At 44.7% G+C, this 27,819-nt stretch overlaps 1 protein-coding gene and 1 pseudogene across 2 annotated transcripts in view; one reads left to right on the top strand and one right to left on the bottom strand.

Moving 5' to 3' along the window:
• Positions 1-27,819, bottom strand: part of LOC146788635 (putative cation-transporting ATPase 13A4) — a 348,080-nt gene that overhangs the window by 172,163 nt on the left and 148,098 nt on the right. For both annotated transcript variants that reach the window (XM_085635825.1, XM_085635826.1), the window contains exons 12-16: positions 25,832-26,020; positions 23,878-23,939; positions 11,540-11,690; positions 5,598-5,681; positions 2,737-2,893 (exon numbers count right to left, since the gene is read on the bottom strand). In XM_085635825.1, coding sequence (XP_085491951.1) covers positions 2,737-2,893; positions 5,598-5,681; positions 11,540-11,690; positions 23,878-23,939; positions 25,832-26,020 — 643 coding nt within the window. The remainder of the gene's footprint in view (positions 1-2,736; positions 2,894-5,597; positions 5,682-11,539; positions 11,691-23,877; positions 23,940-25,831; positions 26,021-27,819) is intronic.
• Positions 26,050-27,298, top strand: LOC146788636 (uncharacterized; annotated as a pseudogene).

The raw sequence follows: 27,819 nt of genomic DNA, 5'->3' as shown, positions 1-27,819 counted from the left end.
GTGTAGTGGTGGTAATATGTGGCAAGAATGTATCAGCATATTTAAGCAGACAAACTGCAGTAGGGGTACAGCAACCACTACAACATAACAATAAAACAACACCACATTACACTATCAAAACTAACACGGAGCAATGCAATAAGCAACAAATTGTTGAAAATGACCTTTAGGTTTTACCAGCACTCACTGCTTAAAGTTCACTCATCATTCACCAAGGAATGCCCACCTGCAGACGGCCTGCTTTCTTTGGTAGGAAAGAAGAAATTCTAAGTTGACCCAACACCACAATTGGCGGCAGTATGTGGGTAACAAATTGACAATAATATTAACTAACGCATGCTCGATTCACAGTAGTTGTTCTTTCGCTTAAAAGCACAAACTGTAAAATACATCTCTCTGTATAACAATTACCATGAATAACCAAGACGGACTGCCTTTATAATACACAGGACTTTGTAATCCCTGCATAAACGCCAGTTTATAATTTCTTTGTAATTGGTGACTTGTGAAGCACTCATTCGCCGATTATAAAGAAAAGACGTCAAAACTTGACTATTATAAGTTATTGCAGTAAAGGTCTGGTATCACAATGCCCACTGCCAGAGCCCACAGCCGAGGTGCAAGGCAGGCCAGGTCACAGAGCATAATTGAAGCAGCTGTTTAATGCAACCAAAAAAAACATTGTCTTTCTTTCTGCTGCTCTATTTTAAAGCCAGACTATAGCAAGCAGAGAGAAGATGTTTATTTTTGACACTCAGTAGCTGGATAGAAGTTAGAATCTTTCTGCATATTTCTACATGTTTGGAGCTACTGCAAGTTTTTTAAAATATAAACTGACTTGTATTGTTCTGTTTCTAATATCTCTTTGCAGCAAATATCTAACACGTTTTTGATTTGTTGAATTTTGCACTAAGGGTTTTATTTTTATTCTTTGTGTTTGCAAACATGTTCGCTCCTTCATATGAAAGAGCTCGCACTAAGGTGGTTTGTGGGTAAGATGATTGTGTGACCATGTATTATATGGGATAAAGTACCCCCAAGTATACGTGGTAAGGATATTAGAAGTCACCTCAGAGTCCCATAACATTAGAAAACTTGCAATAGCTTTATAATGTACAGAAGTGTGTACTTTAACCCTTATATCATCTCTGATCATTGGGCTAAAAAATCCTCCTTCAAGAGGTTTCTCAACAGCCTCTTTCCAATCAATAGGAACACAAACGTTTCTTTTTTTATTATTTTTTAAGTGAGGACCAACCACTCCAGGGTGTCTATTTAATCCCCCCCCCCGTCTCCCTCTTTCTATCTCTTTTTCCTTGGCTCCAGCTACTTTACTGTGTGAGAGGAAAAAGATGTATTGAAATATAGATGCATCACTTTCTGTGGTTTTCTTGGTGGTTGACATTGGAAGTCATTGTTCTGCAATAAAGTCAACATACAAGATTTATGTTTAGTTGAGACTTACTGTCTCAAGAACCCATGTTTGTATATTGAGATATTAACCCCCTGACATACAACTAACAATATTTTCAACCAAAGGGTTAGTTATTTATAACAGTCAAAAAAAGTGCAAAAAACTCATTAACATAGGTGCAGTGGGTGTTAGTGACAAACGTGCTTGTTGCTCTCTTATAGGTCATACACACATGTGACAACAGTGATCAAGTTGTGCATCTAAAAACAGGTACAGCACAGCCCGTTGATAATTCGTAAACAATCTGACGAGGCTCTGCCACTAAAGTCAATGTTTCGACCCCTTAAGTAATGTCGGGATCATCTTCAGGACCAAACCCGAGAACATGATGGGGATATAGGTCATTACAGAAACCTTGGGAACAGATGTACGTGGAATCTGGGCATCTGGAATAAGGAGTCTTGAGATGTAATACCTTGATGGGGAATTCTCCAGCTGAAAAGCAATTTGATTACCCATACACCAATGAATTAAAGTTGCTGAATGTGAAGCGAGCAGCCTCCTCGGTGGTGCATCTATTGGGTCCAAGTTTGGGCTGGGCTGGGTGAGGCGAGGCACAATAGGGATCACTCCCAAGAAAAGCTAAGGTGTAGCCCGATGAGCAATGTCACGGCGAGTGGCATATCTGAGTTAATTGTGGGGGAGCGTGCACTGGAAATCAAACCATCTTGCGCACACATGCCTGCTTCACCTTCAGCAACTGGTGCAAGGGGTCATCGAGCAGCTCTTCAGTTGGAGGATTCACCATCAAGTGAAAGGTGGTGACGCAGGGGAGGAGGCACAAAGAAAGAGTACGGCAATCTCCTGTGCCATTCGTCGATAGGTGATGCCTTACTTTGTCAGGTACTTTATCTGTAGGAGAGGGGTGGGTGGACTTACCCAAGGCAGCACCGTGCTTTCTTTCGGGGGATCAACAATGGCATTGATGTGATCAAAACCGTTTTAGGTCCAGAAAACGGCCCTGCTCAACATATCTAAAAAGGATGATTTCCATCATTGGAAGGTCTTTAAGCATGTGACCGAAGTGACAAGAATGTGATTTCCTGTTGTTTTGGAACACATTTCCTGTGAACTGGAATCTCTCTTTATTCTCCCACTGCAGATGAGCTCCATCAGAGATAGAAGCGAACTAAACCATTTATAACAATAATGGAAAACAGTACTGTAAAAACATATGCACATATACCAATTTATATTGAGAAACAGAGTCACCATTTTGCCTAAAAAAAAAAAACTATTCTTTCCAGGATGCACTGTATTACCTGTGTCTGGTTTACAAAGACCGACCACCGTCTCAGGCGATCCTTTCATGAAAACAAATGTCTCGCCTCCTCCGATGACCTGAGCCACGACTGACATCCTCATCAGGGTAGAGGAAAAGGGGAACTGGTGCAATATGGTGACTCCTTTCACTGAGTCCTGGGGACAGAAAGAAGTAGGTCAGCCTCACTGTGTACCTTCATTGGAAGTTCTGATCCCCAGGGAGAGGAGAACCAGCCTTCCTTCCAGGAGAAGGCATCACACGGTGACACTCTGGTCCAGGACTACAGTGGACAAGGGTGCAGATCTACAGTATAGATTCACAAATGTGAGATCAATGACAGGTTCTCAGGATGAACATAAACTGTGTGAATGATTCCCACTAAGACTCACTGTACACAAATGTGTCTGATGGAGATATTCTGTCATGTCCTCCCCAAGATGTGCTTCTCCTTCTTCCCACACTGAGGATCTGTGAAGGGAAGGGGAAGTCTCTCACTTATGAGGGGGTGGTTTCCATCTCTATCTCAAAGGGAGATGGGCAACGTGTGATCTGTGACATTAGTGCATACTGTACAATTTTGCGGTGTAGATGAGAGCTTCTTTATGTAAAACTTGGCATTACAAAAGAGTTTCCACATCTGTTCATGTTATGCAGTGTAAAGTGTGAACCATCAGCGTGTAACATACAAAAGATAACTTGTGCTACGTAGAGCTTGTGCCAGTGTGCAGCTGGCAGTGCTTATTTTGAGCTGGTGGTTGTAGATGGAGCTTGGGGCTCACCAGCACTCATGTTTGGGAACCAGCACTTATTGTTCCTCTTCAGACATTGACCACAAGCAATAGATGGAAAACACTCAATTGGGATAGAAGGAGGATGAGAAAGACGGAAAACTGCCACGGCCGGACGGGGAACAGCAATGAACCCTGACAATCTGCTCGCCTGGCCCCACTAGTGGGGGAGGGGAGGTGCTCGTGAGAAGCACCACTCCCACTTTTGTTACAGGGAGCTGATATTGCAACACTGCTGCAGAACCGGACCCCAGTAATAAAACTGGCCCCCACTGGTCCAAAACCAGCCAACCGGGAAAATGCCTGTTGCCCGCTACGGCTTGTCCGGCCCTGAAAACCGCCACCAAGAGAGAATGAAGGAGCACGGAGCAGTAGTGAGATGAAGGGTCAGGGAGCGTCTGCTAGGGAATGTGTCAGCACGCAAACCCACACAAATATATTGAACCCCGGGCATGCTGATCTATCAGGGCAGGGAGTGCTGCCGTCCTGATATGAACCTTGGTGCTCCCAGATGAACCTATCTTTCTTGTGAATGGAAATTCAATAGTGGAGTTGTGGGTTTATTAAAAGTACAAAGGGACAAATTCCAGTTAGTCAAATAGAGATTCAATCAAAGTGCTAACCTAGAATTACAGAAAATCAGAAAGTCAGGAGATTGCGGAGACAAAACTAGCAGATTTTTGCCTTCTTAGCATGGGGGAAAGACTTTACGGCATAAAATCACGTTATTTTATACATGGCTCTGATACGCTTAACCAGTAGAAATCAAGAAAAGAGAAACATTTATAAAGCATTGGACGATTCTCTCGCTATTACATGGGATGCTGTATTTACAGCGTCAGGCACATTGGGACCCAATGGTTATATAGTAAGGTATTCAGCCTGAGACAGATAGACTCAGCCTTGAAAACGTTATATTTATTTCAGAACATTCAGCAGTCTTCTACTTGCTGCCTGGAGCCAAATAATATTTGTTCTAGAAGAGAATGAAACATCAAAGTTAGGCATGTGGTGTAGGGCAACGTCACATTAAAGACAGACGACAGAAATAACTTAGCCTCATGTTAGCATGATTTCTACAGTTATCGACATTAACTTCCACAAATTAGTGTTTATAAATGGGAAAGCCATGAGGATGATTCAAGACTCGCAGCCTTGGTATTCATTGCACCCATTTTTAAAAGCATCGCCCGCGGGTTTCCGAGCAGAGCTTTGGGCACCGGCACTCATTATATCACAAATTAAGCACTGACAGCTGGGCTGCCTCTACTGCTCCTAGTGGTAAATTATATGCTATATTATAACTAAGAGTGGGCGTTGAACTGCGCTCCGCCGGCGGAGTTAACTGAGTTTTTGGCACTCCGCTTAGCACTCTGCCATGGTGATGTGGGCTTCTCCACCGTGGCAGGAGCCATGAGAGGGGAATCATTGCTGCAAGGCCTGCCAGTGCCAGGGTGATTTACCATTCATGTCATGATTAGAAATGTGCCCCAAGAGGGTGATCATTTTGGACAGGTCAGAAAACTTTTTTAAGATGGTCAACAGCCATCTTATCTAGTGTGCTGCACAATAAAAAAATAAATAAATAAACAGACAAGTGGCTAGTGAAGCAAGGAGATGCTAGGGAGGTGGGGGAGGGAGAACAGAGAGAAAGATTGACAGAGGAAATAGTCCACTCGCAACATTGCAGAGAAGCAAGGTCTGACGTCACAAATGGATGGACACAGCATCATAATATTGTGAGGCCAACATGCATCTGGGTTGGATGAATAAGAAAATAGAGGAGAGCAAGTGAATCAGGCGCAGGAAAGTGAAACAGTTAAAACACCTTCCAATCACCAGCAAAGGATTGACTTGAACCTCACTGTAAGTGCATGTGATGTAGCAGAAACAAAGGTCTCCAAAAGTTGTCTGTAGCCAAGACCAAATAAAGGCAGGCCTGTTGCCTCTGCCAATGTAGGTTTATTGTACATCAAAATTTTGAGCTCCTTGCAAGCTGATAATTCCTTGGGCATAGACTACTAAACTGCACTGGGAATTAAAAAGTTGTGGGTGTTTTTTAAGAACATACCTGCTCGGCCTTAGGTCCTGGCATAATTATTGCATTTTGTGATTCCATTCTGTCACTGATTTCTGATCGAAAATCCATAATTTCCTAACAAAGAAAACAACAACATTTATGAGCGTGAAGCAAACTTTAGTTTTGAACCACATACAAAATGTGGAATTGTATAATATTTGAAACAAATTCTCTACGAATCCTAAAGTGAGCCAGAGCAGTGTAATGTGTAGGTTCATGAGAATGAATAAGAAAGAGGTGTTGTGTACAAAGAGGTCTCTTCCTCAGCTCGTCCATAGTGAATAGTGATAGCTCAATGTAAGCTAAGATCTTATTATCATACCTAACTATAACCTCACTTTAATCTTAGTTTTTCAATTAATTTTCTTTTCTTCTTTTAATGTACACTAATATCTTATTGCCATACCTAACTATAACGTCACCTTAACCTTTAGTTTTCAAGACATGAGCGCAGCGGGAAGAGATTCTCAGTAGAACGACTGTGAGTCATATCCTTGTGGGTGAACGAAGACACCCAGTTCTTCAAAGTTCACACTCAGCAGCTCCGGGGCAGAAGAGGGACAAGAATCGATCCCTGAGGAGCATCAGCAGCATTGAGGATGTTCCTGAGATGACTCTCTCTGGGCCCGATTCACAGAACTAACTTAAGACAAAATCCTAAACTTACTACCATTTTGGTATTCACAGAAGGCACTTACTCACTTCGGTATTCACAGAAGTTAGGAGTCCTAACTTTAGGACTCCTAAATGCCTTTTGTGAATAGCGAAAGCCTTAAAATTTGGATTTTTCTCAGTTTAGTAGTAGTAAAGTTAGGGGTCCTAACTTTAGGACTCCTAAACTGACAAAAATCCTAATTTTAAGACTTTCGGTATTCACAGAAGGCATTTAGGAGTCCTAAAGTTAGGACTCCTAACTTCTGTGAATACCGAAGTGAGTAAGTGTATTCTGTGAATACCAAAATGAGTAAGTGCCTTCTATGAATACCAAAATGGTAGTAAGTTTAGGATTTTGTCTTAAGTTAGTTCTGTGAATCGGGCCCATAGTCTTTAGAAATTTATGTTGATTGGAAAGAGAGGAGGAGAACTAACTTGAGATCTTGTCACCAAAGCCCACATGGAGCTCGATCTCAAGAGTCAGCCTGCTGTGATCAACAGTATTGACAATAGTAAACAGGATTCACCTTTATCCAAATGGGACAGACAATGTCTGGGGATTCTGTGTGGGTGTTTCGATGCTCAACCCTGGATGCAGTCCAGGTTAGCGTTCCGTAAGCAGGTGTTCAGTAGAAATGAAAAAGGTTTGATTCGATTGCTGTACACTTGTATATACCTTTACCTAACCAGAGGAGACTGGATTCTCCGCTCTAGGTGTGAAGTATATTTCGATGAGGACTGGGATTTTTAAGGATAAGAGAGACCTGGCCACTTATTAGCATATCTGGATAAACTTCTTGAGATAAGGACATGTTTGGAGCCCACTCCAAGTGGAGTGAAATATGTGGAAAATGATGGTATTTGCAGGTAGGTGATAAGATTCAAGGGCGTATCCTTGCCGCTCTCACGGGATGCATCGCAACTATTTAAAGTGTTTAGGGGCATGGCAAAATCCAAGTAGTTGGCCAACCTTACCTTCTGCCTTGCTTTTAGCACAAGCTGCATGGTCTTCCTCAGAGGAGGTGCATGCAGCGAGCCAACACATGGATGACTCTTGTTGCGGGACTTGGCCCAGTGTTTCCCACAATCCTATGTACTTTCATCTTTTGCGATTCATTGCCAGCAGTAGGGAAGCAGCAAGAGGGTAGTGATGGTGTTTAGGAAGCAGCCGCATAGTATTGATGGTGTTTTGGAAGCAGCGGGATGGTGGTGATGGTGTTTAGGAAGCAGCGGGACTGTAGTGATGGTGTTTTGAAAGCAGCTGGACGATAATGACGGTATTTAGGTGAAGCAGCGGGATGGTAGTGATGGTGTTTAGAAAGCAGCGGAACGGTAATGATGGTGTTTAGGAAGCAGCGGGACGGTAGTGGGACGGTAGTGATGGTGTTTAGGAAGCAGCGGGACGGTAATGATGGTGTTTAGGAATCAGCGGGATAGTAGTGATGGTGTTTATGAAGCAGCGGGACGGTAATGATGGTGTATAGGAAGCAGCGGGACGGTAGTGATGGTGTTTAGAAAGCAGCGGAACGGTAATGATGGTGTTTATGAAGCAGCGGGACGGTAATGATGGTGTTTAGAAAGCAGCGGAACGGTAATGATGGTGTTTATGAAGCAGCGGGACGGTAGTGATGGTGTTTATGAAGCAGCGGAACGGTAATGATGGTGTTTATGAAGTAGCGGGACGGTAATGATGGTGTATAGGAAGCAGCGGGACGGTAGTGATGGTGTTTAGAAAGCAGCGGAACGGTAATGATGGTGTTTATGAAGCAGCGGGACGGTAATGATGGTGTTTAGAAAGCAGCGGTACGGTAATGATGGTGTTTATGAAGCAGCGGGACGATAGTGATGGTGTGTAGGAAGCAACGGGACGATAGTGATGGTGTTTAGGAAGCAGCGGAACAGTAATGATGGTGTTTATGAAGCAGCGGGACGGTAATGATGGTGTTTAGGAAGCAGCGGTATGGTAATGATGGTGTTTAGGAAGCAGCGGGACGGTAATGATGGTGTTTAGGAAGCAGTTGGATGGTAGTGATGGTGTTTAGGAAGCAGCAGGACGGTAATGATGGTGTTTAGGAAGCAGTTGGACGGTAATGATGGTGTTTAGGTGAAGCAGCGGGACGGTAATGATGGTGTTTAGGTGAAGCAACGGGACGCTAATGATGGTGTTTAGGTGAAGCAGAGTAACGGTAATGATGGTGTTTAGGTGAAGCAGCGGGCGGTAATGATGGTGTTTAGGTGAAGTAGCGGGACAGTAAGGATGGTGTTTAGGTGAAGCAGCGGGCGGTAATGATGGTGGTTAGGAAGCAGCGGGCCGGTAGTGATGGTGTTTAGGAAGCAGCGGAACGGTAATGATGGTGTTTATGAAGCAGCGGGACGGTAATGATGGTGTTTGGGTGAAGCAGCGGGATGGTAATGATGGTGTTTAGGTGAAGCAGCCGGCAGTAACGATGGTGTTTAGGAAGCAGCGGGGCGGTAGTGATGGTGTTTAGGAAGCAGCGGGATGGTCATGATGGTGTTTAGGAAGCAGCGGGACGGTAATGATGGTGTTTAGGTGAAGTAGCGGGACGGTAATGATGGTGTTTAGGTGAAGCAGCGGGACGGTAGTGATGGGGTTTAGGAAGCAGCGGGCGGTAATGATGGTGTTTAGGTGAAGTAGCAGGACAGTAAGGATTGTGTTTAGGTGAAGCAGTGGGCGGTAATGATGGTGGTTAGGAAGCAGCGGGCCGGTAGTGATGGTGTTTAGGAAGCAGCGGAACGATAATGATGGTGTTTAGGTGAAGCAGCGGGATGGTAATGATGGTGTTTAGGTGAAGCAGCGGGACGGTAGTGATGGTGTTTAGGAAGCAGCGGGCGGTAATGATGGTGTTTAGGTGAAGTAGCAGGACGGTAAGGATTGTGTTTAGGTGAAGCAGCGGGCGGTAATGATGGTGGTTAGGAAGCAGCGGAACGAGAATGATGGTGTTTAGGTGAAGCAGCGGGATGGTAATGATGGTGTTTAGGTGAAGCAGCGGGCGGTAGTGATGGTGTTTAGGAAGCAGCCGGATGGTCATGATGGTGTTTAGGAAGCACCGGGGCGGTAATGATGGTGTTTAGGTGAAGTAGCGGGATGGTAAGGATGGTGTTTAGGTGAAGCAGCGGGACGGTAATGATGGTGTTTAGGAAGCAGCGGGACGGTTATGATGGTGTTTAGGAAGCAGCGGGACGGTTATGATGGTGTTTAGGTGAAGCAGCGGGACATTAATGATGGTGTTTAGGTGAAGCAGCGGGACGGTAGTGATGGTGTTTAGGTGAAGCAGCGGGACGGTAGTGATGGTGTTTAGGTGAAGCAGCGGGTGGTAGTGATGGTGTTTAGGAAGCAGCGGAACAGTAATGATGGTGTTTATGAAGCAGCGGGACGGTAATGATGGTGTTTAGGAAGCAGCGGTACGGTAATGATGGTGTTTAGGAAGCAGCGGTACGGTAATGATGGTGTTTAGGAAGCAGCGGGACGGTAATGATGGTGTTTAGGAAGCAGTTGGATGGTAGTGATGGTGTTTAGGAAGCAGCAGAACGGTAATGATGGTGTTTAGGAAGCAGTTGGATGGTAGTGATGGTGTTTAGGAAGCAGCAGGACGGTAATGATGGTGTTTAGGAAGCAGTTGGACGGTAATGATGGTGTTTAGGTGAAGCAGCGGGACGGTAATGATGGTGTTTAGGTGAAGCAACGGGACGCTAATGATGGTGTTTAGGTGAAGCAGAGTAACGGTATTGATGGTGTTTAGGTGAAGCAGCGGGCGGTAATGATGGTGTTTAGGTGAAGTAGCGGGACAGTAAGGATGGTGTTTAGGTGAAGCAGCGGGCGGTAATGATGGTGGTTAGGAAGCAGCGGGCCGGTAGTGATGGTGTTTAGGAAGCAGCGGAATGGTAATGATGGTGTTTATGAAGCAGCGGGACGGTAATGATGGTGTTTGGGTGAATCAGCGGGATGGTAATGATGGTGTTTAGGTGAAGCAGCCGGCAGTAACGATGGTGTTTAGGAAGCAGCGGGGCGGTAGTGATGGTGTTTAGGAAGCAGCGGGATGGTCATGATGGTGTTTAGGAAGCAGCGGGACGGTAATGATGGTGTTTAGGTGAAGTAGCGGGACGGTAATGATGGTGTTTAGGTGAAGCAGCGGGACGGTAGTGATGGTGTTTAGGAAGCAGCGGGCGGTAACGATGGTGTTTAGGTGAAGTAGCAGGACGGTAAGGATTGTGTTTAGGTGAAGCAGCGGGCGGTAATGATGGTGGTTAGGAAGCAGCGGGCCGGTAGTGATGGCGTTTAGGAAGCAGCGGAACGATAATGATGGTGTTTAGGTGAAGCAGCGGGATGGTAATGATGGTGTTTAGGTGAAGCAGCGGGACGGTAGTGATGGTGTTTAGGAAGCAGCGGGCGGTAATGATGGTGTTTAGGTGAAGTAGCAGGACGGTAAGGATTGTGTTTAGGTGAAGCAGCGGGCGGTAATGATGGTGGTTAGGAAGCAGCGGAACGATAATGATGGTGTTTAGGTGAAGCAGCGGGATGGTAATGATGGTGTTTAGGTGAAGCAGCGGGCGGTAGTGATGGTGTTTAGGAAGCAGCCGGATGGTCATGATGGTGTTTAGGAAGCACCGGGGCGGTAATGATGGTGTTTAGGTGAAGTAGCGGGATGGTAAGGATGGTGTTTAGGTGAAGCAGCGGGACGGTTATGATGGTGTTTAGGTGAAGCAGCGGGACGGTAATGATGGTGTTTAGGTGAAGCAGCGGGACGGTAATGATGGTGTTTAGGTGAAGCAGCGGGACGTAAGTGATGGTGTTTAGCAAGCAGCAGAACGGTAATGATGGTGTTTAGGTGAAGCAGCAGAACGGTAATGATGGTGTTTAGGTGAAGTAGCGGGACGGTAATGATGGTGTTTAGGTGAAGCAGCGGGACGGTAATGATGGTGTTTAGGTGAAGCAGCGGGATGGTAGTGATGGTGTTTAGGAAGCAGCGGGACGGTTATGATGGTGTCTTGTAAGTGAAGAAAAATTACAGCTGTTCCCAGAACCACTGGCTCCGCCGACTGCTGGACACAGATCCTACCTCTGTGCACCTTCTGACTGTGTTGGCCACAGGAACAGGCTGCACACCCCTCTTCACCAAAACAGTAAACAACCTGACATGCCTTTAGTTAGTTTTATTTTTTTTGGTCATGGGAGTAAGTCTGATCCTTAAGCCAAATAATGTCCTTTTGAACTTTTATATCCATAAATGTAAACTCTTCTGAAAGCTCAAAAACGTTACCCAGTTGGTGGATTCAAACATCTTCAGGTCCAGAGGATCTCCCTGCAGCTTCCCTTCGAGTGTGATTAGAGAATGGCAGCTGGTCATAGCGCCGAGAAGTGGCCCCCACGGGAGTGCAGCACCCAAGCAGAGCTTGTGCACTTCCTGAAAACTGAACATGAAAGATATGTTGGTGTTTGCACTTTGAGCAACATCGCTATGTTTCTATTTGAAGCACCTGCAAGGGCTGTGCTCCTGTATCCTGGCTTTGAAACAGCCAATCACAGATGAGAATGAGCATTAAAACCAGGAGTGTAAACCCAATTGGTCACCTGTAGCTCTATCCATCCACATCACAGACTCTCACTGACGTCATCGGGGCAAATTCTGGATCTTACTCACATGCTCCATCTCTGGCAAAGATGCTTGGGTGTATTAGTTATTCAATACAGCTTGTGTTACCAAGCATTGGCAAAACGAAATTGTCTGGTCGTGGCAATCTAGTGCAACTTCTGAATACTTTTATTGCAAGCATACACCTCAAAAAGAAAACAGAAAAAATCTGACTGCTAAACGTGGATGTCACACGCATGCAATAAAAATGAAAAATTTGAAAAATAATGATTTATATGGTTATTTCAATAGTGATGTTTTGGAAATGAGCTTCTCAGTTCCCATTGTATTGTTATTCTAACCCTGATTGAATGTTACAATGACACTTCCATACTTCATAACAGCAACTTTAGAAAGGACACAAGAAACAAACCACCATCTGAACAGCAAAGCTGCAGGCAAAAGAAATAGCAGTTATGTAAAGATAAAAAATATATATATAAAATAAACAGCGCAATTTGAACCAGCTTTCCGGCTAAAGAGAAAGGAACTATTTTTAGTTGGAATGTGCATACGCTTTGGGAGTCAGTCGAGGTGAAGAGAGCCAATGGGTGAGGGAAGCTGGCCCAGCATAATGTGAAGGACAAGTTAAGAGGCCCACAGATGACGACCGCTCTCCAAGAGCCTTCTGTGTCTGTATATTATGTATGATTGTTTGGGAAAAAGAATATTCTGACAAGACAGCCACGCTCCGGGATTAAAAAATGGATTTACATAAAATATTACTTGCTATATGACCTGATTCCTAGGCTGGACTGGGAACCAAATACAAGCTGAGCCCCAGCTCTCTTCCTGTCGCTGTCCCTTTTCATTCTCTTGATCTCACTTTCTCTCTCGCTCGCTCGCTCCCTCTCTATCTCTCTCCCTGTCTCTCTCACCTTCTCTCTCTCTCTCACTCTCTCTCACTCTCTCTCTGTCTCTGTCTCTCTCTCTCTCTCTCTCTCACTCTGGTGGTTTCTCTCTCTTCCTCTCTCTCTCTCCTTCTTTCTCTCTCTTGTTCTCTCTCTATCTTTCTCTTGCTCTTCCATTTTTTGTCTCTCTCTCTCTCTCCGCATCTCTCTCTTTCTCTCTTTATCTCTTTCTCTCCCTCACTCTCTCTCTTGGTCTCGCACTCCTTTTCTTTGTCGCTCTGTGATTTACTTTACCTCTCTTTCTTTCTCCCTCGAGTTGTATCTTGCTCTCTCTCGCGCACACTTTCTCACTCTCTTTTTTCTGTCTCCTCCTCTCTGTATTTGTCTATTTTGTTCTCTATTTCTCTCTCTGCCGTCTCTTTCTCTCTCTCACTTTGTCTTTTTGTATCTCAATCTCTCTCCCTCTCTCTGTCTCTCTATTGTGTTCTCTCTTGCTCCGTTTCACTCTCTTGCACTCTCACTCACTTGATCTTTCTCTTTCATCTTCTCACTCTCTTTCTGTCTTACTCTATCTTTCTCACTCCCTCTTTCATCCTTTTTGTAAGTTGGATTGGTCCGAAGGAAAACGGACAAGCTGTTTGATTATCCAAGTTCACTTATTTATTGAAGAGAAGTTAGTTCCTTACAAGCGCCCCATCGGTCTGCACGTTCACTCCATCCAATGTCCTTCAACCGCCCCTTCACTCAAACCACGCATTCTTCCATCCGTCATGGAATCCCCTCGAGCTCACACAACGTAACAGAACACATTCATGCAATGGCTTGCAAGCCAAGATGCAACACATCTCCTTCCTTCAAAAACAAATACAAAAACTATTTACAATTTTAAACAAAAAAAAACTAGCTAAGACAAATTTGGAAAACTCAATAAAATATCACAATAAATTAATATAGATAAACATTTGTTACAATGACCAACTGCTCAGACTTAGAAACATATTACTTCCTACAAAACATGACTTCAACATGGTTAGGAACACATATAATCTTTTTGCCACACTGGTTTATGAATGATTCGCCCAGATAATCTTCTATAACCAGCTTGATGTGCAACAGATGATTCATCACCAACCTTATTATTTGTGGGAACCAAATTGGGATCACAGGGTTTTGGAGAATGGACACTGTCCTCCACATTAGTCCAAACTCTAGATTCAAGGTCATTACATAACGTCACCTTTCTGAGATTCCACCATCTACCATCACTTAACCTAACACAATTCCCCTTAGTTTCCAAAACCTCCTTGGGTTTAGACCATCTGGACATTCCCATTCTGGGCAATCCCTCAAGTGAAGTTCTCACCCAATCCCCTACTCTGATTGATCGCATTTGCCCTTTAATTTTACTATTATGTCTCACAACATATTTGTATTGATAATCTTCAACTCTTTGCCTTATAGTTTCCCTAGGAACCTCCCTCACACTTTCCCTATGCATCCAAGCAGGAGTGATTTTACTACATGCTAATCTTTCTTTAAGAAGACTGAAAGGAGTCTCCCTAGTAGCTGAATGAGGAGTGTTGCGGTAATTCCACAACATTTTCTTAACCGATAACCTGCAATCCTCTCACTCTGTTTCAGCCAACTGTATACACTCCTTCAATACCCGGTTGAATCTCTCTACCATCCCATTACTCCTAGGGTTGTACACTGCAGTAGTAATATGTTTAATTCCATGAACTTTCATGTATTCCTGAAATTCATTGGCTAGAAATTGTGGACCATTGTCTGTGGTAATGCTTTCCGGTTAACCTTCTCTGTGAAAAATGTCCTCACAAAAACATATGACATTAGATGCCTTGATTTCCCTAACAAAAGCAACTTCAGGCCATTTGGTATAATAATCCATCAGCACCAAAGCAAATTTACCCATTATGTAACCAGTACTGAATGGACCACAAATGTCCATTGCTAACTTATGCCACGGTTTATCCGGAAATACAGTAGGTGCAATGGTGATGTCCTGTGATATGTGAGATTTGTCACTACACATGCAAGCTACACAGTTCCTCACAAATCTGTCAATGTCCTTATCAATTCCAGGCCACCAAAAATCACATCTTGCTCTCTTCTTCATGCTGGACATACCGGGGTGTCCCTCATGTAAAAGTTCCAACAATCTATGGCGTAAACTCAAAGGCACCACTAATTTATCAGTTCTTCTTACTATGCCCGTTGATGATTCAACAAATAACTCAGACCAAACCATTTTGTAATCAGGTAACTCCATGTTGTCCAAAATCTGATGATTATAACGTTTACCCAAACACGAAACAATACGTTGTAATGCCGGGTCTGTTAAAGTTGCCTGTTGCCATTCCTCTAAACTAATTGCACCATTGCAAACTTCCTCAACCGAAGCTATCAAATAATCATCATCAAGGTCCATGAAAGGAAAGTCCTCCTCAGAAACTTCTGGAAGAGGTAACCGTGATAAGCAGTCCGCATTAATATTTTTTAGGCCAGGTACATAAACTACTTGAAAGTCATATTCTTGAAGTTTGTACAACCACTTCGCAATTCTGGGGGTGGCCTTCCCTGCTCCTTTGGTCGTGCATATATCTATTAAGGGCTTGTGATCAGTCCTTAATTCAAATTGAGTATCCCAAATATATGCCCAGAAATGGTTAATACCCCAAAAACACGCAAGGGCTTCCTTTTCGATCACGGAGTAAGTTGCTTCCGCACCTTTTAAAGTGGGGGAGGCAAATGCAACAACCCACTCATTAGTACCATTTTTCTGCATCAAAACAGCACCCAACCCATAAGAACTGGCATCTACCACAATGATGGATTTGTTGTGGGGATCATATGGTTTAAGAGCCACTGCTTGACTGATGTCTTTTTTAAGGTTGTCAAATGCCGTTTGACAATCCGGGCTCCATTCAAAGTTTACACCTTTCTTCATTAGAAGCCTCAAACAATGCAGTTTGGATGCGAAATTATTTACAAATTTAGAGTAATACTCCACTAACCCCAAAAATGAGCGAAGTTGTTCCTTATCAACAGGAGACGGAGCATTATTAATCGCATCCAAGAGGTTCTTCTTAGGTTTGACACCATCAGCTGACAAAGTGTGACCTAAATAGTCGATCTGAGTTATGGCAAATTTACATTTATCAGCTGAAAGCGTCAAACCAGCTTGTTGAAGTTTCCTTAAGACATCATCCAAAATTGCATCATGAGTTAACATATCTTTTCCCCATACAAGCACATCATCTTGAAAAACTAGCATGTTGTTTACACCTTTGAGGATACTACACATGATTCTTTGAAAAACTGCTGCCGCAGAAGCCAAACCAAAAGGCATTCTAAGAAATTGAAATGCCCCCTCAGGAGTGATAAAAGATGTGAGATGACGCAAGGTAGGGTGTAATTTTATCTGGTGATATGCATTAGACAAATCGATTGTTGAAAAGTATTTGGCATTCCTAACACAAGCTATCATTTCATTGATACGTGGGAGAGGATGACGATCTATCCATATGTTCTTATTCAAATCTCTTAAGTCAACACATATACGCAAATTTCCATTGGGTTTGCGTGCTAAAACCACTGGACTAAGCCATTCAGATGCTTCAATAGGCTCTATTATATTCTCATTACATAATCTATCAAGTTCTAACTTTAATTGTGGTCTTAATATCCGAGGAACATTTCGAACTTTGTGGACAACAGGCCTAGCATCAGATTTTAGTATAATGCGATGTTCAAATTTATTTAAACAACCAAGCTTGGCTTTAAACAACTCAGGATATTTTACTTCCCAACTTAACATGTGAGGATCATCTGTAAGTAATACCTGGTTAGAATGATTGGGCTCAAGAATCATTCCCAACCCTTTTTGTTCTTTCACCCCAACAAGGCTCTACCTTTGTCAACCACATAAATTTTAGCTTGCGTGTTCCTACCCTTGTAAGATATGTTGCCAACAAAGTATCCTAAGACAGGGAGTTTGTTACCCCCATATCCGACAGGTTCCACATCAGGTGATAATAGATTGTTCTTGCCAACGGATAGCCACATATGCTTGTCTATGATGGTGAACGGTGAACATGAATCTGCCCACATAGTAATCTCCACTTGGTTGATTGATAATATACATTTGGGTGGTTGATACATATCTGACAATTCATTGACCTCCAAGTCCCAAATAACCATTACTTCAATATCACACTCCTTCTCTTTGTCGCTCTGTGATTCACTTTACCTCTCTTTCTCTCTCCCTCGAGTTGTATCTTGCTCTCTCTCGCGCACACTTTCTCACTCTCTTTTTTCTGTCTCCTCCTCTCTGTATTTGTCTATTTTGTTCTCTATTTCTCTCTCCGCCGTCTCTTTCTCTCTCTCACTTTGTCTTTTTGTATCTCAATCTCTCTCCCTCTCTCTGTCTCTCTATTGTGTTCTCTCTTGCTCCGTTTCACTCTCTTGCACTCTCACTCACTTGATCTTTCTCTTTCATCTTCTCACTCTCTTTCTGTCTTACTCTATCTTTCTCACTCCCTCTTTCATTCTTTTAGTAAGTTGGATTGGTCCGAAGGAAAACGGACAAGCTGTTTGATTATCCAAGTTCACTTATTTATTGAAGAGAAGTTAGTTCCTTACAAGCGCCCCATCGGTCTGCACGTTCACTCCATCCAATGTCCTTCAACCGCCCCTTCACTCAAACCACGCATTCTTCCATCCGTCATGGAATCCCCTCGAGCTCACACAACGTAACAGAACACATTCATGCAATGGCTTGCAAGCCAAGATGCAACAATTCTCTCTCTCTTATTCCCTCTGGCTCTCTTTCTCTCTCTGTGGGGCATATTTACAAGGCGTTAACGCCCCCAGAACATCACCTTTTGCGACGTTCTGGTGGTGTTAAGTCCTTCGCCTTATTTACAAGGTGGCGTTAAGACACTTAACTTGGCTTGATGTTGCCTTGTAAATAATGCCCCTATTTATGCAGCGCTTAGCATGAAGGGGCGGGCAGTGGTTGTGGCAGTGGGCGTTCCGCCACAACACCCATTGCTTTTTTTCACTGCCATATCATTTACAAGGTATGGAGCAGTGCTAAAAATAAGACCAGAAAATGCCTGGTCTTAAACAGGCGATACGAAGAGAAATGTTATATTTCTCCTCGTATATTGCACTTCCCACGTGTGCTTCATTCTACAGCGCACATGGAGAGAGCAAATCACCTGTTATGTGCCGGGAGCTGGACACAAAGACAGCGTCTGTCGTACTTCAAGGCATCCTCCAGTGCCTTCATCTCCCAGGGAAATGCCCAATTAGATAAATGGCCAACCCCCTTGAAAACAGAGAAGGGTTTTCTGTAAATAAAAATAAAGACCCCCTTCACCCTACTCCATATCAACGTCCCCTTTAATTTATCTGACCCATAGGGATGGGCGCCCGGAGTAACTAAATTCCGCTCCAAAAATGGAAAGTGGAAGGAATTGATAATATTGGGGGATCAATTGTTTGAAAACTGCAGGCTTTGGAAGGTTCACAATAAACATGTAACTGTGCCCACAACATGTATGAGCTTTAAATGTACTGGGTCTGTCCACTACATGTGATAGCATGTACCAGGTCTGCATTGAAAGAGAGAGGATTTTAAATTTGTGGGTGAGAAGGACAGAACTGGACCAGTGAGGCTAGCTGGGACAGGTTCGCTAAGCTTGTTGCATTTAAGGCTGCAGAGTACCCCCAGGGGTCTGCTCTTACTTTTTCTCTCTCTTCCCCTCACTCTCTTTCTTCCTCTATCTCTCTCACTTCGTCTCTCATTCACTCTCTTTCTCTTGCATTTCCTTTCGCTCTCTCTGTGTCTCTCTCTCTGTCTCTATCTCTCTCTCTTTCCCTCTCTGCCTGGACCGGTAAGGTTAAGTAGGACAGGTTCTCTAAGCTCGTTGCATTTAAGGCTGCAGAGTACCCCCAGGGGTCTGCTCTTTCTTTTTCTCTCTCTTCCTCTCACTCTCTTTCTTCCTCTATCTCTCTCACTTCGTCTCTCATTCACTCTCTTTCTCTTGCATTTTTTTTTGCTCTCTCTTTGTCTCTCTCTCTGTCTCTATCTCTCTCTCTTTCCCTCTCTGCCTGGACCAGTAGGGCTAGCTGGGACAGGTTCGCTAATCTTGTCCCATTTAAGGCTCTCGAGTACCCCAGGGGTTTGCCCTTTGGCCAGGGTCTTTCTACATCTATTGGCCCTATTTGCACATTTGATTTCACCTCATGGCCTTTGCTTTCAAATTTATGCCGACAACACGCCACATCCTAGAACAGTGGCATGATAGGTGCCAGTGTCCCTGTCGTGAGTCTTTTCTTACAGGAAATGTGACAATGGACAGCTAGCAGCCATCTGTGGTTCAATGCAAGAAAACTTGCGATCACACTCTACGGTGCCAACAAGCCATTTTAGGGTTTGTTACAAAACTTGGAAGTCCACTACAGCCAGGGCAGTGTGTGAGAAATCCCCGGGGTTGATGTAATGGGGGGGCCTCTGTACCACCCTGCCTGGAGCTTTACATTTTTGATATAGGGGATTTTTGATCCCCCGGGCCTCAGGGATCATCACCTCCCTGGGGCCACAGTGCTTTACAAGAAATGGGAGGGAGATGCGTGGCCCCCCTCCAGGAAAGTTTGCGGTCCCAGGGACTGCCACATCCCCAGGGCAGGCCCTTGATCAAGGAAGAAGGGGGACCATGCAACACACTCCTGAAGCCATACCTGGCCCTGGGGACTGTCAGCCCTAAGGGAAGGTTCCTCCTAAGTCCTGGGGTGCCCACCCCTAAGACATAGCTGTTTGCTATTGCTTGGCGGGAGCTTTACTGCTCCCACCAAGCCAAAGCAAACTATGCTCTGCTGTGAGCAAGCAAGAGCATTTTGCTCTCGCTTGCTCAAAGTTGAGAACAATTGCTTTTACGCATAAGGAACTGCATGTTAGCACCTATGCGTAAAAGCAATACTGGCTCCCACAGGAGGCGGTAAACCGGCAGGGCCTGTGGGGCCTTGAGGCCCGCCCCGCAGTCCCCAACACTAAAAAGCGGGTGTCCTCAGTAGGACCAGGGCACCCACAGCAGAGGCTGGGCCCCAGGGCACTGCAGGATGGGGAATAAAGTCCCCTTTGCTCCAGAGAGTCCTTGGGGGGCCACCTACATCTCCTGTTACCTCCAGTAAGTCCCACACAACAGGACTACTGAGAGGTTATTGGAGGCCGCCTCCCTTTATCCACCACTTTGCAAATGTGCCTCCTGGCACACTGCTGGTTGGAGGATGAAGTTCCCTTGGCTGCTGAGGGACCTTGGGGGCCAAGAAACCCTCCTCTTACATCCAGTAAGTCCCTTAGAGTGGGATTCCCACAGGCTGGTTAGAGGTACCGCCCCCTTTCTCCACCACTCTGCAACATGACTACTAGTTAAAAAACCATAGAAATTCACTTTAAAAACCAAAGGTTACAGGGATGTTCTAGTTAGGAAACAGAACTTGAAATATCTTAGAAATTCACTGGAAAAAATAAAGGTCAGAGGAACGTTCTAGTTAGGCTGAGATTTCACTCGTACAAAACCAGAGAAATTCAGCGCTTATAATTACCTGAGCTAACTATAACTTACACGCCCGCAATGCACTGCTTATGACCTCACATATTACATCACTCATGACATGGGCAGTGACATAACTTTTGTGGCTTGATAAATCTTAATTAATAGTTGCGTTGTACCTTGCGCCCCATTGCAGGGCGCAAGTGTGACGCAACTGCTTGGGGAATATGGCCCTAATTTTGTAGACGTTTTAACCTGCTTTCTCTCTAAATCATCGTTCAGTTTCTCACAGTGCCCCACGCACAAAGAAACAAATCCATCACAAGAAGATTTCTTTAAGAGTTGTAGCTTCTCCTCAGTCTTTCATGGCTCTCAGATTGGCACCAGTGACCTAACCTTTTACCCAAGAGACAGGCGACAGAAGGATGCCCAGAGGGAAAGAGGAGAGTAACTTCCAGCATATGGCATAAAGGCCCGATCCAGTTGGACCTTTGCGTGGAGGTCCTGATGTAGGCTATATCTGAACTTCATTCTGGGGGTCTAACTCTTTCATTAAATCCAACAAAGACTTGGGAAATGAGTTCCTTTTGTTCTTATTGAACCCAGGATGCCCATGCCTCCTGCAGACTGGCTACAGGTAAACCAGGTCATCTGCAGGATGAGTCAAGAGGTGCTTACTAGTGATGGGCAGAAATCGGCAAGTTCTATGGAGTTACATAAAAACTCAACGGGACTCTGCAGAGTTCCGCGAGTGGGGGTACATTGTGCTGATCACACAGATTTCATGCTCCGAGAGCTTGTCCCAGGCTGCAAAATCAGCTCGAACTGCACCAGAGAGCGCTGCTTCTTTCTGTTGCAGGAGTAGATATTCCACTCAAGCGCTTGCTTTCTCAATGCAAACGGTGACGGCCTGCCGCAACCACCCGTGTTGGGAAATCTCACCAGGAGGTGCTCCAAAACACAAAAATAATGCTTGGGTTGCCAAATCTTGCTCGTCAACTTATGCGAGCCGCGCATGAGAAAAAACTCCGCCATGAAGCGTTTGGCATAGTTTCGCTAGAACTCCACACTCCAAGCAGAACGCGGAGTGCGCAAAACTCCACAGGTAGAGCTGAATAGGTGGCATGGGTGGGTGCGCCTTCATCCAGACGTTCTTCGTATTTCAGCACAGGATACTTTGAGTTAATGCTTAAGAAGAGAACCTTTATGTTTCTTTTCTACTAATCTCTCGTCAATAGAAGTAGAGAAGATGGAGACGTTGGAGTCTATAGAACCCTTCAAGTTATATTGGGAAAATAGATGAAAATAATTCCTGTATAATACCTTTGAGGTCCTTCCCTACAGACCGATCTTCTGGGGTGAATTTAGTGGTAGCTCTAATATCTAGATGTGATGCAGTCGATAGTTTGGACAACGCAATTTAGATCTTAATGTCTCCTTCCGCATTGGTTGAATTCTTCCAGATTGTAAACACCAACATCAGTCAGGTGTGAGAATGCCAGACTGAGGCCATTTGAACAGACATTGCATACTAAACCTTCTCTAAGGAGACATGTCTGTACTGTTGTGGCCCAAATTCAACAATCCAGTTCTTTGCACTTGTGATGCCTGCAGATGTAGTAGGTGTCAGTCTGTAGGTCCCCAGTTTCTCCATGCTAATTCAAGGTCAACTAATCATATCTTAAGGGGGTCTCTTTCAAAACAATAAAGGCTCTCACCAGCTCTTGACCCCGCCAGCAGTATTTCAAACACAGTTCATTTTCTCAATATCTATGGCTCACTGTTTTTCAACAACCCAAGAAAAATGTCATGCAAATTGCTAGATTATTGTTGTATAATCAACCTTTTCTGTTTTCCTTTTTTAATTTCCAGAATATATTCACTGATTGATGTGCCCAATTCATGAAATTATAAAAGATGACCATGTATACGGGTGTAAAAGCTTACGTAAGCTCCCCTTTGTGAGATAAGCACTGTTAACCAAGACATATCATAGCATAACAAATCATTAGAAATGGATGAACTTGAAGTTCAACATCTCAGACCATCTGGTAATTCCTCAAGTTATCAGTCACCTCCACAGATCGGCACTTAGCTCCAGGAAATAGTGCAATCATTCAAGACCACGGTTCGAGTACCATTGTTCCCTTCTAGGAATAAGATGTTAGCTGCAGAAACCAGGGGTATGCTAAAGGAATCAGTAGTCAGACTCAGAAATCAAAGCTGCGTCACTACATTAGGAGTCACGCTCACAGATCAAAGGTCAGTTCACTAAATTATCTCTGAATTAGTATCTGGCTTAACAATGCGACATTCAGCACCTTGTAACAAGTGTAGTGTAAACTTTAACAGCATCCCCTTCTTCTAAGAGCACAATAGTGCAGGGTGACTGAGTACCAGGAGGCTGTAGTGTGCTGATGATTTTCAGGGTGGAAAACCACTCATCTTCATAACAGTAATGGAGAAATAAGTCACTGAACTGGGCTAAAAGGAGAGACTGTGTGTCTGATTCAAAGTAGGCCTGTACCAAAAATGTTTGCATTAGTGGAGGATGTACTAAACCGCCATCATCCAATGAAGAATCTTCTGGTATCATTCCCTCCTCCCCAGAAATTCTGTGCAAGAGGTAATTTCTGTGGGTTATTCTCCACTGAGGATGGAAAAACACATCATTTACAAACGGAAGGATTTTCCATTACCACCAGACTCTAGGTCAGGCTCAAGCCTCAACCACTTTGTGGAATCATCCAGACAATTCAGGTAAAGCCACACCCTGAATTTAGTGTGTTCAGCATAATGGATTGAGTTCACCATGGCTTGTCCACTCAACTTGACATCTTAGATTCATCATCATCGTTCACTGTGAAACGCCTCCTAAAACCTCTAATATTAATGTTTGATGATGGTGGTAGCTGGACATCTCCCGCCTTGGTCCTTTGTGGAGTGACTTACGTACCTTGTTCCGAGCCATTACAGCATGCGGGAATGTGTATGAAACAGATCTCTATCTTTGGAATTTTGGAAATTCTTAAAATAACTAATCATCCAGCAGCAGGTGCCATCACACGAAGAGGACAGCAGACGACTGAACCCACAGAAGAGGTGCAAGGTGGTCATGGGCGTTACTCTAGCACCTTTTTGTTTCAGTTAGTGCCGTACAATAAGGCCATCCAAGAAACCAACAGACAAAGCACTGGAGCAGTGGAGTGCCCAAGACTTCAACGGTATCAGTGATTCTTGGCCCATGTGGGGGGTACCATTCACTAAAATTAAGTGTAACTCCTGCAAGATAATGTTTTCACAGGCACCATAAGGTAATGCAACATGAAATTTCAAAGAAACAATTAGATTTATTCAAATGGTGAAGTACATCAAGTAGAGTTTAAATGCACTTGGCAAGGGTGGAACCTGCTAGTCTCCACTCTGTGGAAAGCATCATTGTCTCTCTGTCTACAGTGCTAAGTATTCACACAAATAAAAATATAAATAAAAAGAGAGGATTTAAAAGTGGTAGAACACAATATTTTTTACATACCAATTTGCTTGTGTAGGAATTACACCCCATAGGTCCAGTCCATCTTCGGTTAGTGTGCCAGTCTATGGTAAAATACATACATTGATATATTAAAAATATATAAATTATAGGATAGGGCCGGTAACCTGTACAATTCAGGGCATGGAAGAATAATACAATTGATATAATTAATCTGTTTTTAACAATAAAGCTCCTAGTAAATACAGTGCCGACACGTTGGCCAATAACAGGACCCAAGTTGTAGGATCTTTCTTAAAAAGGGAGGGACTTTAGCATGTCCCAGGTTCATGATTGGGTTTGGTTTGGATAGAGCACAGATGAATCAAGAGTTGGAAATGTTAATTTTACAGTTTTTGTCCTGCTCTTCAATCACGATAAGAGACTTGATTCCCATTTCTTTCTTCTGTAACTCAAATATTTAGATTCCTAAATATTGCGTCATTATTGATTTTCAGGTCCACACAGAGATGATACCACTTTGCATGAGCAATCTGAGCTCCTTTGATTCCATTGAGTTTTCCTATTACAAGATAGAAATAAATATATATTGACTGACTCAGTACATTTTTAATACTGTGACTAAATTAGTTCTCATCCTCGGATCCACCTCCTCGGCCTGGGACGACTCCTGGTGGCTGACCGCACTGGGAACAGCTCCAACACCCACCGACCACGCACGCAACCTAGGGTTCATCCTCGACTCTACCCTCTCCATGACAAAGCAGGTCAACGCCGTCTCGTCCCCCTGCTTCAACACCCCCGCATGCTCCACAATATCTACAGGTGGATCCCCATCGAAAAACAAGAAGAACAGTCACCCAGGCCCTTGTCAGCAGCAGGCTGGACTACGGAAACGCCCTCTACGCAGGAGCCTTGGCCAAACTCCTGAAATGACTTCAACGCATTCAGAACACCTCTGCACACCTGAACCTCGACATCCCCCGCCGCAGCCACATCACACCCCACCTGAGAGACCTGCACTGGCTCCCCATCAACAAGAGGATCACCTTCAAGCTCCTCACCCACACACACAAGGCACTCCACAACACCGGACCAGCGTACCTCAACAGACGACTCAGCTTCTACAACCCCAACCTCCAGCTCCGCTTCGCGGACCTCACCCTCTCCACAGTCCCCCGCATCTGAAGAGCGACCTCCGGCGGCAGATCGTTCTCCCACCTCGCCGCCAAGACCTGGAACACCCTCCCCACCCTCCTACGGCAGGCCTAGGACCTACTAACCTTCAGGAGACTACTCAAGACCTGGCGATTCAAGCAGTAGCAGCATCCCTCCCCCCTCTCCCCCAGTGCCTTGAGACACACACGGGTGAGTAGTGTGCTTTACAAATGTTCTGATTGATTGATTGATTGATAAGCTGGTCTGCTCAAGACACATCACGACAGCGCCCCAACATGTCTAGCTTATCAAGTAGCCAACTTATGATGTCAGCAACAGCCTCAAGTGCAGCTCTCTCCTTGAAATCCCATCTTTCAAAAAGTCAGAGACTCCTGCCTGGAGGCAATCTGGGCAGGGTTGACTCATGAACTGTGATTCTGCTCTTTAACTTCACCTCCTCCCACCAGGACGTGGATCATTGCCAAATAACTTTCAATGTTGAATGTTTTTATCTTGCAGTTAGGACTGTTGTGTTCCCAAGTGATTTTTCACCATTTTGTATATTGATTATGGTTTGCTCGCTAGCTTCATTAATTTTATTTAGTTTTATGTATAGGTTAGAATAATAAAACATTATGTTACAAAAACATGTGATTGGTGAGCGATTCGTATTGAACCTTTTGTTTCTCCTTTACAACCTGCAGCTGGTGACGTGACCTTATGTGGAGGGTGCATAAATAAAGGAATATGAATTGGTTAAATGTCTCCAACAATATTGTAGTTTTCCGGTGGCCCTACTTGAGCGATGAATCTCTAGTGGTGCGAGAAGTAGACCTACCTTGTCGAAGCAGACGACGTTCAGCCGACCGCACACATTGATCCTTTCGGGGCTGATGCAGAAGATCTTGTGTTTCTTCAGTCTCCTTTGGGCATACATGATGCCAGTGGACAACGCAGCGGACAGCGCGGGCGGTACAGCAGTGGTGATGATGATGAGTGCCTTGATCACTATTTCAGAAACAGACTCCTAGAAGCCGTTGGTAATGAGATGAAGTTATGACATCAGACCTTGGTTTAAGGACAATCAACTGACTGACAGAAAGCAAAGGTTACTCACCATCAGCAATGACATTTCTATTGGATACTTAGGGCCTAATTCACAAAGATCCTTCACGGTTGTTGCGGAGGCTCTGGACTCGTGCCAGGATCTGTGTAATGAGAAACTGCAGTGTGAGGATTCCACCACAAGTGCAGAGACTCCACCACATGTGCAGAGACTCAACCACGAATGCAGAGACTCCACCACGAGTGCAGTGACTTCACCATGAGTGCAGAGTCTTCACCATGAGTGTGGGGATTCCACCACGAGTGCGGAGACTCCACCACATGTGAGACTCCGGCACGAGTGCAGAGACTCCGCCAGGAGTGCAGAGATTCCACCATGAGTGCAGGGATTCCACCACGAGTGCAGAGACTCCTCCAAGTGTGCGGAGATTCCCCCACTAGTGCATAGACACCACCACATGTGCAGAGACTCCACCACTAGTGCGGAGACTCTGCCATGAGTGCAGAGACTCCACCATGAGTGCAGAGACTCCACCATGAGTGCAGGGATTCCACCATGAGTGCAGAGACTCCACCACGTTTGCAGGGATTCCACTACGAGTGCAGAGACTCCACCACAAGTGCAGAGACTCTGCCACAAGTGCAGAGACACCACCACGAGTGCAGAGACTCCACCACAAGTGCAGGGACTCCAACAAGAGTGCAGGGATTCCACCATGAGTGCAGAGACTCCGCCACAAGTGCAGGGATTCCACCACGAGTGCAGAGACTCCACCACATGTGCAGAGACTCCACCACAAGTGCAGAGACTCTGCCATGAGTGCAGAGACTCCACCACGATTGCAGAGACTCCACCACATGTGCAGAGATTCCACCACAAGTGAAGAAACTCCACAACAAGTGCAGGGACTCCACCACGAGTGCAGAGACTCCACCGAGAGTGCAGAGACCACCAAGCGTGCAGAGACTCTGCCACGAGTGTGGGGATTCCACCATGAGTGCAGAAACTCCACCATGAGTGCAGAGACTCCACCACAAGTGCAGAGACTCCACCATGAGTGCAGGGATTCCACCACGAGAGCAGAGACTCTGCCACGAGTGTGGGGATTCCACCACGAGTGCAGAGACTTCACCACGTGTGCAGACATTCCACCATGAGTGCAGAGACTCCACCACGAGATCAGAGACTCTGCCATGGCTGCTGAAGCTCTTTGTGAATCGGGCCCAGTGCTTGATTTGAGCCGATGGTTTCCAGTGCTTACCACCGGCAATTAATTGTCAACACCGGCACTTACGACAGTTAACCACATTGTGGCACTGTTTGTCTAATTTACAGATAAGAACAACAACAATTGTTTATGAATACAATATACATTAGAAATGACCTGTGTCTAAGCTAAATTGTAGGCAGCAGCACAAAAGTTGGAGGTTTTTTTGCCCTGAAAATGACATAGGAGACATTTGTACGAGGGATTGTTAATGCTGTGGGAAACTTTATTAGTGAGTCACAGAGAGAGATCCACACTGTGTTGCTCAGGCACCAAAAAGGAACTACTGCCAGTGTCCAAGTTAGTGTCTATTATACTCCACTAATGTCATGTCCCACAGGTGGAGTTTCGGCTGGAGCCACATGATGCCACCTGGCAGCTACAGAGAGTTACTTCTTAAGAAAAGCTTTCAGGGTCAGTCTGGTGCCAACACCTCAGCAACAAACCAATACCAGCTTGCTCTTCCTAAAATCACTTCATAATGCAAAAATGA

This window comes from Triturus cristatus, chromosome 11 (genome assembly GCF_964204655.1).
Source record: "Triturus cristatus chromosome 11, aTriCri1.1, whole genome shotgun sequence".
In the NCBI taxonomy this organism is placed as follows: domain Eukaryota; kingdom Metazoa; phylum Chordata; class Amphibia; order Caudata; family Salamandridae; genus Triturus; species Triturus cristatus.
This window is presented reverse-complemented; position numbering and strand designations above follow the sequence as displayed.